The sequence below is a fragment of the Episyrphus balteatus genome, chromosome X (genome assembly GCF_945859705.1).
Source record: "Episyrphus balteatus chromosome X, idEpiBalt1.1, whole genome shotgun sequence".
NCBI classification, from domain to species: Eukaryota; Metazoa; Arthropoda; class Insecta; order Diptera; family Syrphidae; genus Episyrphus; species Episyrphus balteatus.
Window position 1 is genome coordinate 5,830,165 of NC_079138.1, and position 14,599 is coordinate 5,844,763.

The 14,599-nt window shown below is 30.2% G+C and overlaps 1 protein-coding gene across 1 annotated transcript in view; it reads left to right on the plus strand.

The window, feature by feature from the left end:
* LOC129920506 (uncharacterized) overlaps positions 1 to 14,599 on the plus strand; it is a 58,295-nt gene that overhangs the window by 21,995 nt on the left and 21,701 nt on the right. The window contains exon 2 of the mRNA XM_056001786.1: positions 8,250 to 9,047. Within this exon, the coding sequence (XP_055857761.1) occupies positions 8,267 to 9,047 (781 nt within the window). The 5' untranslated portion in view covers positions 8,250 to 8,266. The remainder of the gene's footprint in view (positions 1 to 8,249; positions 9,048 to 14,599) is intronic.

Here is a 14,599-nt window from a genome sequence, read left to right on the forward strand (position 1 = left end):
TATTTAAGGGCTAAAAAAATCTCTTCGAACCGTCATAAATATATAAATATCATGCAAAACATCACTAAAAATGTTATTTTATTATAGATTAAGTTTCCCATCAAAAACTCAACTGCAAAAATGAACAAAAAAAATTGATAAAAATTGCAATATCTACATGTTTGTTTTTTAACTAGGGCAGTGCATTTTTTTGTCATTTTTTACTTGCTCTAATGGGCAAGTATTGGTTTCGTGTCGACAAATTTTTTTTAAAAATTTATATAGAACCAGCTCTTAAAATCTACAAGTAAAATAACATAAAAGTGCTTTGAGCTGCAAGAGCAAGTACGTGCGACCCAGTCGTTAGTTGATTTGTTGATGGAAGGATTACACCTTAATCTAATTAGGCATGAAAAATATTTTGGCCCATGCTAACTTGTCTATCAATTTTCATTTAAAAAAAATTACTATTTTGGGGTTCATATTTAAGCAAAAATTAAAAAAAATACATAAAAATAATACAAAAACTAAAATTTTGAACATAACAATATTGAACAAAAATATACTTTTCTGATAGATTTTGATGTTCAATATAAGAATTTGGAATAAAAAAAACTATGTCATTACATTTTTGAAATTTGAATGTTTCTAAAAAAAATCCAAATCAAAAACTTTAACTTTGAGAATCTCGGCTTAATCTTTTTATATATTGGCAGAGCTCAACTTTTCCCACTTAACACATAATTTTCTCAAAGAGGATGTTTACCAAATACCTTCTTTTGGTTAACCTAAACAAATCAAGCCTTCTCAAAGCAAATGCATTGACAGAATTCAATTTTTTTTTTTAGTTTTATAATTTTGTTCTCAAAATCACCACCATATCAATTGGTTAATTTGAATTAAGAGTTTCTGTGCGTGTGCACAAATTTGTATCTCCGAATTTTAAATAATAATAAAAAAAAAAGAAATATGAAACTCAATCTGATGTGAATAAAGAATAAATAGGAAAAAAAAAATGAGATGAAAAGATATTATTTGTTGTTTGTCTAATAAAAAATAAACAGGGCAAAGTGAAGAAACAAACATTTATATAAATTAAATAATAATGCTTGTGTGTGGCACACCCAAAAGAATTGAAATGGAATCACAGACTTGAGAAATTAAATTAATCCCGGAGGCAGCATTATGTTTTTTTTTTGTATTCTCAGTTTTAGCTTATCTGTGTACCTTAAGCTGTACTTTATAGTCTTTTTAATTTTTTTTTTTTTGATTTAATCGAACAGACTTTAGAGATTTTCTTTTTTTCAGTTAAAATTGTGACAAAAAGTAGGTAAAAGTTTATTCCTTTAATAACAATAAATCATTTTTTTTTTTTTCAATTTTTATTATTCGGTGACGGATTGACGAGTAGGAACTAGAAATACCATTGAAGTGATCTGTTTAAGGAAATAGCTTATTGAAAAAAAAAACAGGGGAGTCTTTATAAAAGAGTTTTAGTTTGACAATTGACATACAAACACGGAGAAAACAGACCACATAAAATTAAGCAGATCCCACCTTAAATTAAACGGATTTCTGCATGGTTTTTTGCTAAGATGACTTCCGCCTTAAATTATGACTATAATTTTAAAATTTTTGTTTTTGGTCGGTTTTTTTAAGATGAACATTCACATTAAAATAAGATGAAGTTCACATTAAATTTAACTGAGTTTAAGTGGAATCACTTTATTTTAAGCGGATATCACCTTATTTTAAGATGGTGAAATTTAATGTGCGCATCATCTAATTTTAAGGTGCCGTTTTTTTCTCCGTGAATTTAATAGATTTCACTTTTTGTCGGATGGGTAGACCTTTCCAGGTTTAGTAGGGATAAAGAATTTAAGATTTTTGGTGATACACAGGTTGTCAAAGAAATGTGCTATCATGTGATTTCTTCAAAACAAAGTGTTAACATGCAGTCACTGTTTTCAACAAATCAGTTCAAGTATTTGAGTTCGCTGTGCAGAAGAACAGAGTTTTATTTTTTTTTTTTTTGAAGAGAGGACATGTCTTTCTCAGATGTCATCAGATGTTCTCAAAGGCCATAATCTAGACGACTTGGAGAAAGCCATAAAACTTAAATATGTATTAAATCATTAACTCAAATCTTACTTTAAGTTAAAATTTGAAATACATTGGATAGTTTCTATGATTTATTTACCAAATTTCTTCTGTTGAGACGCGCCCAATCTTGAGAAAAAATAAGTGGGATTGGTTCACTCAAAACAAATTACCTACCAAAATAAAAAATCTAAAAAAAAAAAAAAAAAATATTTCCAAAAATAGGTTGTATATAATATTTGTCACAAATAGAATAATTGAATTTATTTGCTCTTATGGTCAGAGAAACCAGAACTATATCAATGTTTTCGCTGTCATATTAAATCTTTTATTGATTGTAGCACATTTATGTCTCTCCCTTGTGTGTTTGCGATCAAAATTCAAAAATGATGTAGATCGGTTTTGTTACAGGGGCATCATGTGTTCCTAGACAAAAAGATACATTTTATAGATATTATACGCGCATGCGCGCATATTAAAACCCAAAGAGGTTTAACTTATCAAAAGGAGAAATGCAAAAAAAAAAAAAATAAATAAATTAGTGCGTATATTATGATCCTTCTTTTCCTGTTCGAGTTCGAGAGCTTGGCATTCAAATAGCACACTCTATGCACGTCGCGTCGTCATCGTTGTTGTCGTTGTACACATAGGATAGTTGAGTTGGCTTGGATCTGAACGTGTACTCCGAAAAGTAAAAATATAAAAAAAAAATAAAGGAAAAGAACTAATAGCAAATTTACATTTATGTGAACGTTTTGCCCCGTCTTCATAATCATCGTCTTAGTCGCATTTTCATGAAACGACGATATCTACAGTGGGACATTTAAATAATAAAATAAATAAAATAGTTTATATTTAACTTGATCTTTGAGACAAGTTCATTAGTCACAAGCTATAGTTTCCAAAATTTAAATATGTACCTTCTTTTAGAAAGTTACCTCTCAGTATCTCAACTGTTTGCTTTCCATGTCTTTTTTAATTTAAAAATAACTCTGTTACGTGCATTAATGCTTCTTTAAAGCTTGCATAAGGTATTACTCAGTACCAACTTTTTTTATGAAAGTCTTAATTTTGTTAACAGCTTGCTTAAAATTGTATTCCATTTACCATAAAATCGTAAAACAGCAATTCAGTAAATAGGAGCACTGCTATAATGCTTCTTTAAGGCTTATATAAAGTATTAATCAGAACCAATTTCTTTATGGAAACTTAACTTTGTAACAGCTTGCATAAATTTGTATTCCCATTACTCAGTAATTAAGCCATTTCCCATCCAATCTGAGAGTCCAACAATAATGCTTCTATTAGGCTTCTTTAAAGTATTAATCATAATCGATTTTAACACCTTGCTTACCTAAAGTTTATTTTTTGCTGACCTTAAAGATAGATGCATTAAAAATATATCACTTTCTTATTTTAAATAACTTTTGATTAATCAGTGGAGGTTGGTGAATTTGCTCTAATTTAACCATGGCCTAACTCTGATTAAATCAGAAATGAAAAAAAAAAAAATAAATAAAAATCGACTTTAAGAAACCGAATTGCTTATGCATTTGTGTTTTAATTCATGAGGTTTAAGTTTCAAGGACCAAACAACCCACAGTATATTGATGGTCTGGATGATAGTTCGGCTCGTGTATAGCGAAATCCAATCCGAACAACAACAACAACAACAACAAAAATATACCAGATACATGCCATATCTACATGTGTAGTTACCCCGAGATTGAGATTATTACTATATTACTCGCTTTTAATCAATGAAAAGGTAATAAATTAATTTCGTAAATATAAAAAAAAAAGAAACAAATAAATAGAACGCAGAGAAGTACAAGAATAAGAATACCATTGTGGGGTAGGCATAGGCATAGGCATATACACAAAAGACACAACGGCATGGAGACGACGAAAAAATCTCCTCCAAAAGAGTACCTTTTATTTGAAAAAATATGCAGATCATGAAGTTCCTTTTTTTCTATTTTCTTTGTTAAGAATTTTTCTTGTTTTCATATTTCATTTCCATGTTCTTTTCTTTTTTTTTTGTTTTTGTTTTTGAAGAGCGCGTTATTACATTTTTTTTTTTGTGTTCCCTTCTTAAATGACGATACACTATATACACACAGTTCAGGCTCTCTTAGGTGAATATCAGCGCACAAAATGAAAATGAACTAAGTCCCAATTTTTGAAACCGCAAAAATCGTACCCTAGTCCTTATCGGCATATTTCGGGCATCGAAAATGGAGCGATTTCACGTCCAAAAAATTTTGACCAAGAAAGGACCTACAATTTACACCGTTACCGAAAGCAGCGATGCACTTTTTCATGACAATCGTTCAACGCTGAATTTGGGTTCTGACCAAATCAGAGCCTCTAAAAATTCGGAACTTAAGTTCAGGTGGCCTGCGTTGAACGCGGGGAACCTTTGTCAGTTTATCGCAAAAGGTGATGGAGGCTGGGAGGCTGGAATAATAACCCATCGCACGGGTTACCACATTTATAAATCGTCGCCGCGCCGTAAAGCAAAATTGTTCTAGGTCACAAAAAGCAAATTTTACAGGGCACGATTTTTAAGTTTCAAATTAGTTTAAAACGACAATTTTCTGCTCGTTTGCCGTTCAAGTTACGTTTTTTTATAAAGTTTGTTCTTTTCTCTTGAATAAAATATACAAGTTTACCTCATTAGTAGGTGCATACTATTTTTAAATATTTTTTAAAACTAAAAAAACAAAATTGGAGATAGAACAATTCCTATACAAGTACGTTTTTTCCTTAAATAAAAAATGGATAGAACAATCAAGAATACTCGGGCTCATTTTCAAAAGGCTAATTCCCTGTATTTATTGTTCTATGTAGCATTAAATTATATTATCTGTGGAATGAAATTTTTTTTGACAAAAATGGTTTTCAAATTCGGAAAGAGCACCCTCAAATTAGTAACACTCTATCATTAACTCATTTTCGGTCAAAAGTGGATTTGGAACAATTTTGCTTTACGCCGACGAAATATAAACTCTCGGATACGGTTAGATGTACATATCTATCTATTCACTAAAGAGAGCTAACCGAAAACAGGAGGTTTTACTGTACCTACCACTGCCACCACCGCAAGAACTACAATAGTGGAGCAGCACATGCATCTTCTGCAAGGGAAATGCATAAATCTGAATTCATTGACAGCTTTTTAAATGGAATAGGATTTTAATTTGCCTATCTTTTGGCATCATTCACCGCCGGCTGCGCCGCACCGCCCTTCCCCCGATACCAACTCTTTAATTCTTTTTAGCTTGGTTGAGATATTGGTTAGGTATGTAGGTATAATTTTTGTTTTTTGTGATTTTTAATTTTCCGCAGAGTATTTATCTTCAGAGGATTGTATATCAATGATTTCAAATTAATGCAATTAAGTTTATCGTTCAGTAAAAAAAAAAAACACAATAAGAATAGACAAGCAAAAATGTCAAAAACTGGACAAAATTAGTAGGTAATAGGCTGATTTATTGTAAACAAGTTGGTATTGAGGTGATTTAAAATTTCACTCTGCCTGTTATAGATAGTAAAAAGATACAAAAATTAATATTTCGGCATTGTATGTCCGATCCTTAAGAAAGGAGACACTCTGAAATGCACCAATTACAGAGGAATCAGTCTCCTTAACATTGATTTTAACATTCTTTCTGCTGCAATAATTATATGTCTGAAGCCCTTCGTCAACAATATGATGGCTTTCGACAAAATATTCACATTACGGTGGATCTTGAAAAAAATAAACTAGATACGAACATTAAATCGATATAAATCACGATAAAAAATTCTGTTTCTGTTGCAGGCCTTTGGAATCAGGCCTTTTTCATAAAAAAAATTATAATTTTTTAATATTGCGATTTTACTACACACTTTTTTAATAATCTTTTTTTATTGATTTCAAATACAAAAAAAGTTAAAATGTAGATATTAGTTTCAAATACAAAACTTTAAAATGTTATCAAAAGTATTGAAATACTTATAAAAAAAATTGAATAAAAAACTAATTTCTTTGCACCTTAATTATAACTTAATTTGGTTAAGAATACTCGTCTTTTTTTTTTTAATACAAGAAAATCAAATTTTAGTCAAACTTTAATACATTAACTTTAAAACATAAACGAAAATGGAAGCTATTTTAAAAATGAAATACATTTTTTTTTGTGATAGGATTTAGGGTTACCGCTATCTGAAAAAGTACCTATAAAACTTTGTTGGTTCAGAAAAGTGCATTTGGTAACCTTTTTTCTGATAAAAAATAAAAAATTAGAATTTTCACAATTTTAAAAGCGCTTTGTGTTTTTTTTGGAAGAAATGACAAAATTTTATCGGAAATAAGATTTCACTTCACATAGTTTGTGAAAAAAAGAAATAATAATCACCATTATTATTTTTATGATGAGTTTTTACAAATGTTTTGTTTCATTTTTAAGAAGTAAGAAAGAAAATACATAAAATAATAAAAAAGAAAGAAATATCATTATAATAAACTGAAACTTTAAATTGAGGAATACGTTCTTGATTTTTAATACAAAAATAATTAAATTTCAATAAATTTGGTATGAGACTAAAAAATGTATACAATTAAAGTATTAAATTTAAATAGAATTTTGGTGTAACCTCATAATGTAACCCAAATTTTCGGAGAATCTACACCAACATTTTTAACCGTGCACTTATTCGTTGTCGTCAAGGCCGCGTATGACAGCAAAAGACAGAAAGCTTAAATAAGAATTGATATCTTATAGATTTGCCCTAAAAGTAAGATTTATGAAGTAAGGAAACATATTAGGGTGGGTCAAAAAAATCGAAATTCTTTTTTTTTTAATTGGTACTCCGAAAAATCGATTGCTAGACCCCTTTAGAATATACACACCAAATATGAGCTCATTATTTTCAAATAAGCAAGATATATTCTTGTAGGGGCTTAAACGTTCTACAAAAAATTCCTTGGAATGAAATTGATTGCTTTAACCGTTTAGAAGATATTCGTATCCAAATCGCAATGCATACGGGTCATAAGAAAACTATTGAAATCAGTGAGCATTGGTTTGGGTACGAATATCTTCTAAACGGTTAAAGCAATCAATATGATTCCAAGGAATTTTTTGTAGAACATTTAAGCCCCTACAAGAATATATCTTGCTAAAATGAAAATAATGAAGTTTCAGTGAATTAGAAATTTTTTAAAAATATAAAATGTTTTTATATTTTTTTTTAACTTTGACCTCGAATATCTTTAGAATGGTTAGATTAATGAAAAAAGTTATTAAGACCTTTTTTGTGGAGCAATTAATTTCCAACAAGAATATGTCTTGCGCGTTTGATCATTATAATTTTTCAATTTGTTACAAAACTAAGAACAAAAAACGAATTTTTAAAGATTTTCTCGATTTTTGGACCTCAAATATCTATTCAACGGTTAGATAAACGAAAAAAGTGTATAAGGCCTTTTTTGTAGAGCGTTCAATTTCTAACAAGAATATGAAAAGAAATTTGCTAAAAAGTCAATTAATAAAAAATTTTTTTTTTTTTAGTAGAAGCTTGATGTAAAAATGAAAAATTGCAAAGCGGAAGACCTTCCCATTAATATAAAGAGCTCATATTTGGTGTGTATATTCTAGAGGGGTCTAGCAATCGATTTTTTGGAGTACCAAATCAAAAAAAAAAATTTCGGTTTTTTTGACCCACCCTAAAACATATATCTTAACTTTTGTTTTTTTTTTCACTTTTTGCTCATTCTTTTACTTACACTACAAAGTTTTTATTTTTATGAAAAAAATTCAAAACTAATATAAAAAGAAAATTTAACAAAAAAGTTTTGGTGTCGGATTTTTATTTTAAAAGCCTGGGAACCCTGGCTGATATTTAGGTTTGAAAAGCAAAGCTGTAAAACATGTTTATGGGATTGGAGCTTAAGGACAATTATCTAATGTGGATAATTTTGCACTAAAAAAAAGTAGTCTCAAATTACAACTTCTAACTTTTTAACTATTATATATAAAATTTTCCTGGCAAAATCTATGCAACATATTTTAAGATAAATATATTACGATATCTTTATTTCTACAAATATTTGATTTAAGTTTATGTTTCATTAAAAAAAAAATATTTTTGGTAATATAAATTTCCTTTTTTTTTTTTTTAAGTTCCGCTCAAGAAAAACATGAACGCTGAATCCTCCAAAAGCGAACAACACGATCATGAAATTTCTCAACACAAGTCATTTCCTCCTCGTCATTGTCAACAAATTGATAATAATTCATCAACAAATACTAACTTCAATGATCAACAACAAAAAGATCAAGAACATATTGCCATCAGTGATCAACAAGCAAATAGTGAAACATCATCAATCGATTCCTTCACCACCACCACGCACAAAAACTCAACAAATTCAGGACGAAATAAAAGGAAAAATTTCAATCCTCGTCCAACAACCGCACTCGATATCGATTCGACGACGACGATTATGGATTCATCATTAACAACAAGTGTTCTAGTTGGATCTGGAGGAAACAACATTAGTGAATCATCATCAACAAAGGCGACATCATCATCAACATCTAATATTCATCATCATTCTTTTGCACCGTCATCGGTGGCGGTTGCGGATAGAGGCTTTTTCTCAGCACAATCATTAGATAAAAATGCAGCCGTTTCCCAGCTTACACAATATTATCCTTGGTTGCAAATGTTCAATCATTATGAACAATTAGTTAAAGCGGTAGGACTTAAGACTAATCAACATCATCAACACTTTCAACAAGCTTCTGGGAATGATGGTCGAGAAGTTGGTCCTGAAATGTCTGAATGGGTTGGTAAATATGGAAGTCGTAATAGTTCTTCTGAAGCAGCTTCAGCAATTCGTGATATTTTAAAAGCTTACCAAGGAATACCCCATTGGAATGCGTTGCATCATCAACATCAGGATGGAGGTCATAGTGGTATGTATATTTGTTTTTTTTTTTATTTGTTATAAATTATATGTATGTGTGCACAAATGTACACGCCATTGAGATTACTTCTCATTCACCGAAATTCACTTAGTAGGTTCATACCATAACAAATCCCTTTGACATTTCTTTTTAAAAACCAAATTTTCATACTCCAACACCGCATAAGAAGTAGGTATAGGAGAGAGTGGAGCACTTTTGAACACGGGGCACATTTGAACACTGCATATAAAATTTTAGTTAGAAGTTATTCGATATTTGAATTTTGAACCCGTCAACACAATATCCATAAACGTCAATGACTTTCCCTGGTTATCTCAGATGGCTTTCAGATTTATAGGTGGAAGGTGATTTTTATAGTGGTTTTGCATTATTTCAGTTTTTTAGTTGTAAGAGTTTAACAAAAATTTGGTACGTGATTTCAAAACGCAATACAATTTTTCTTAATGTTTAATAAATTTTAAACTAAATCACGGTAAATTTTTGAATAAATATATTAGTGTTAAATATTTATTCAACATTTTATGTCTTTGACACAGTTGGGGCAGTTTTGAACAAGTCTGTTGGGGCACTTTTGAACATGTTCAAAACCGCCCCGAGCAGTTTGTATCAGACATTTAAAGGAAACTTTAATGTGTTTCATTTAATAAATCGTAATGTTCTTATTAAAAGAATAATGAAACTATCGATTGTGGGCAAAATTTAAGAAAATAAAATGCACGACTAGGGTCGCACTTACTTGCTCTTATGATAAAAGTAGCTTTTATTTCGAAGCTTTTAAGGAAAAATATTTTCAATAATTTGATTTTTTTAGGAGTTTCATAAGAAATGCAGAAATTTGTAAAAAATTTTTTTATAATTTCTTACGCCATATTTCCGTTACCCGTATTTTTTGAGAAAAATGTGTGTTTAAATTTAATCAAAATCATTAGAGTCGTTTTCGAGAAAATTGTAATAACTCATTAATCGTGTACGGAAAGAGCCGACATCAGCGATTTAAAAAAAATTTAATATCATATTTGCACTATCCGTATTTTTTGAGAAAAACTAAACATGCAGTTATGTTAAATGTACATATAGCATTACGTGAGTAAAATTTAATCAAAATCGTTAGAGCCGTTTTCGAGAAAATTGCAATACCTCGAACACCTTGTGTGGGAGGTACATGTTCTAAGCGAGATATTAAAAAACAAAAAAAAAATTATCTGTACCAAATTTCAAGAAAATCCGTCCACCCGTTTAAGCTGCAGCTTCACGTACAGCTTTTTTTGACGACGCACCGACGACGCACAGAACCGACGCACAGTGGGGAACCTTGTATGGGAGAGTGGAAAAAACGCCGTAAAATCTAAACTACTGGACCGTTTTTGATGAAATTTTCAGGAATAATAGGAAATAAAAAGGTTAATCACCACCAGTAATTTCCGCCTACTGCAACGCCCACTAAAGTAAAAAATGGCTATTTAAGTTGAAAAAAGTCGAAAACTAGTACTTTTGTATGAAATTTAACGATGAACGATGACAACGTGACTTGCAGTAAACAAAATATACTTTTCTGAAGGTTTTCGATGTTCTGAACTCGAATCCGAAGTCATAAAAAATTAATCAGCTCCTGTTTTTGAAATATTACCGTTAGAAAATGCAAAAAAAGTTTTTTTTTTTGACTATTTCGGACCTTATTCTTTTATATACCTACTCGTAAGTAAAATTGTCTGAACATATTTAGTAACGGTTTATATAATAACTGATTTCCTTCTTTCAAGACCTGTTTGAATCTTTTCGATATCTTTTTTATTGCCTGAGATATCTTGAGTTGTTTGGCATGGTGTATCTACCATATTATTTACCATAAAAGTTAGACTGAATTGTACTCAGAAATGAGCATAATTTACTAACCCCTCTCTTTCTAATAAAGTTTCAGAAAATAAGATTTTCTTGCAAGCTTAATTATTGTTTAAGACTTAGGAAGAAATTTAAGAAACAATTTGTAGGTTTTAATTTTAGTCATATCTTTATTTTAGTTTTTTTGTGCTCTGAGGGCCATTTGCTGAAACGAAACTTAAATAATTTAAGTTGAACATAAGCTCCTATTCTCTACTTTTTCCTCTGCGTAAACTGTCACATAATAGTTTATTTAGAACATAAATGCTTATGTTTCGATTCAGCAAACGGCTCTGAATCTAATATAATCGTAAACTCCAGGAAATTTTAAATAAATTGCACAAAACGTTGAAAACCGTCCATTTTTTATGTATTTTTCGATTTTTTTTTTTAATATGTAGGTATTTTCAAACTAACGTCAGATTTGAATTCATCGGATCAAAAAACATATTAAAACATATGATTTTTAAAAAAATCTTTCCATTTTTTATTATAATCTGCTTTTTTAGAAAATACGTTTTTCACATTTGCTTAGCTTCAAATTGCTCTAAAAAGTTTATTAGGACGAACTAGGATGAGATTTTTGGTGCCAAATGTTGCTGAGATTCAACACTATCATGTGATATGAGTCCGCCCACAGAGGCAAGCAGAGGAAGTAGTTAAAACAATTTTTGAACTCAAAATTCCGGAAAATTATAAGTATTCTTAAAATGAAAAATCGAAAATTTTTTTTTTCGCTAAACTTGTAACTGATATTGTTAAACTGTTTATTTTTAATATATTTACAAAAAAAAAAAAAAATTTGAAAAGTCAAAATTTAACTGATTTTATACCATTCAAAAAATACTCATATTTACATCAGTTTAAGAAAAACTTCCAACATATAAAAAATCCAGCTTTCACAACAATGAGTTTTTTCCACTTTTTTCCCACTGTGGCGACGGACTTCATGACGAAAACCACTTTTTCGGACTTCTCCATCATCGTAATGTTAGTTTTGACTAATACCTCGATTTTTTTTTGACACGAAACCAATACTTGCCCTATTGAGCAAAAAATGACTAAATTCTTCAAGTTCTACGAGTACTAGGCTGATCTCGATGAGAACTCGATTATATCGAAATTAAAGTCAAGCTGCTTACACCAATTAACGCTCCTGGTACATGAAGAACATCCAATTTGTTAACATTTGCATTTAATGTCTAGAAATATAGGTTGACCACAAAATAAATCTATTTTACTCTGAGAAGCATTAATGGTATGAATTCAATTTTTTAAGTTATGTTTTAAATGAATTTTTCTTGTTTTTTGTTTTTCTTTTTAACTAATAAATGTGATAACTTTAGTTTAAATTTAAAGGTTATTTTTCAGTTTTTATTATTTTTTGGTTCCTTGAATATGATATAATAATTAATTTATAGTTTGTGTATGTTCTTATTATTCTTATTAAAAAAACTAATAAAAAGTTTAGTGTTATTTATTCATTACAACGAAACTAATGCTGCTGTTCAAAAGTGCCCCTTTCATGTTCAAAGCTGCCCCATACATGAGGCACTTTTGAACATAAGAGCCTATATGTGCCCTTAATTATGAAAGTGGACTAAGTCACTGCTAAAAATGGCATCAAATCTAGCCTAAAAATAATTATTATTTAAGAGGTAAAGTTTATTTGAAAGCGAAATTGCAGTAAATAAACTTCTTTATTGCCCCTCTAGTGATTTCATAAAAGAAATATAATTAAATCGTTATAAGAAAATTATTATGTAAGTTTTTCTTCAAACAATGCAAAAAGTGACTTAGTCCACTTTCATAATCATGGGCACATATTGGTTAAACATCAAACTTACCAAATGTTATTTGAAATCGAAGTTTAATGTTGCTATTCAATGATAGTAAACTTTACAGATCAAGAAAACGAACATATTTCGTTCAAGCAGCTGCGAAAGAAAAAAGTGTTTAAATGTGCCCCACTCTCCCCTAACCTAAAAAAAAAAAACAACAACCACAAGGAAGTGCCCCTTCCCAAAAGAAGAGCATTTAAATAAAATCAATTCAAAATGAATTTGTTCCAATCAAACCTTGTGATGACTTTTTCAATGTCAGGCTATCTCATGATGAGTTGTTTTATGATGATATGCGCTGTGATATGTTGGGTTCATTTGTTTCCAGACTTCATCCAGTTTGCCAAAAGCCAGCTCATATAGATCCGTGTTCTCCAATCATCACAAACGATGAGTTTGAGAAGATTTTGACAATCGCCATCACTTGTAATCGGCGGTGGTCCCGGATTTTTTTTCATTAGACTTTTACAAATGCCAATCACTATCTTGACTTTTATAGCATCGCTATAAGACTTCGGGTTTTGGGGAGTGCTGTTGTTATGCAGTCGCTGCGCCGCCCGCCCGCCCGCTAGTTCCTTGCAAAAATGTTCCTGGTCCAGAATTGCCAGAGCCCTTCAGAATCTTCTCCGCATACCCCTGTTCCTTATATCGATACTTTGATGACTTTTTTAATTTTGGACATTCTCGCTAGAGACACATTAGTTAGATGTCAAAAAAAAAAAAAAAAAAATGGACTGAAAACAAATCCAAATAATTTTGAATTCCAAAAACTACATTAAGGAGACAAGCAACCAATTATTTTTTTTTTTTTCGAGATATGAGACATTTTCCTTAAGGGGCCATTTAAGGCCACCTTCCTTCAAAATCGTCACGTTTTCTAATAAAGAAATGATTGTTATTATACTTTCGTGATTTTGCGATCATTTCAAAACTCATATTGAGTGGTCATCTACACCATCTGACATTTTTATTCCGCCAATATAATTATTGTGGTGATCCCAGCAATTCGCCATACATGAAGCCAAAAAAAAAAAAAAACAAAATAAGATTTGGTCCCCCAGTTCCATAAAAAATAATTAAAAAGGGGAATCGTTTTTTTTTTCGCTTTTTTTACACAGTTTCTAATAACCAGGACGGGGGGAAGTAGGTACGAGTAGGTACTATGTTAATGTTTCTAAAATGTGAATGCCAAATTATTTTTATTTCATTTTGTCAAGCTTAATTATTTCCATTTTCTAAATTACAATTCAAGACACGCTTGAGTTTTGTCCGTCCACAATTCATATTCAAAGAAATTTTTTATTGTTTTGTCATATTTTGAATATTTGTATTTCTATTGTTGCGTCATCATAATAATACATCGAAGGACGGACAAGCTGTTTCTTTATTCTTTTTTATTTTTTTTTTTTTTCTGTGTCTCTTTGTAATTGAAATTTTATATGACCAACATCAAATTTGAGAAAGTAGGCATAATTCCTTTACTGGCGTAATTAATATGTCTTGTTGGTTTAAAGGTTTGTGCTTCTTTGGAAATTAAAATGAACGGTAAATTCCTTTTCAAGAGATACGCATTTATGGTAAAAAATGGGTGGGGGTGTAGTAGGTATATTGTAATGTAGTTAGGTCTTTTTACGAGACATACGTGACTGGCTATGTGATAGAATTTTTATTTCTGCGGAAGGAAAGAAAATAAATAAAACACATTAGCAACGTACCAAATTGTGTTTTGAAAGAGGAAAGAACATTTAAACATGGATGATTTGATAAGTTGGAAGAAGTGAAAAGATCAATTTGAAAATTTACCTATCAACAGTGTTCTTC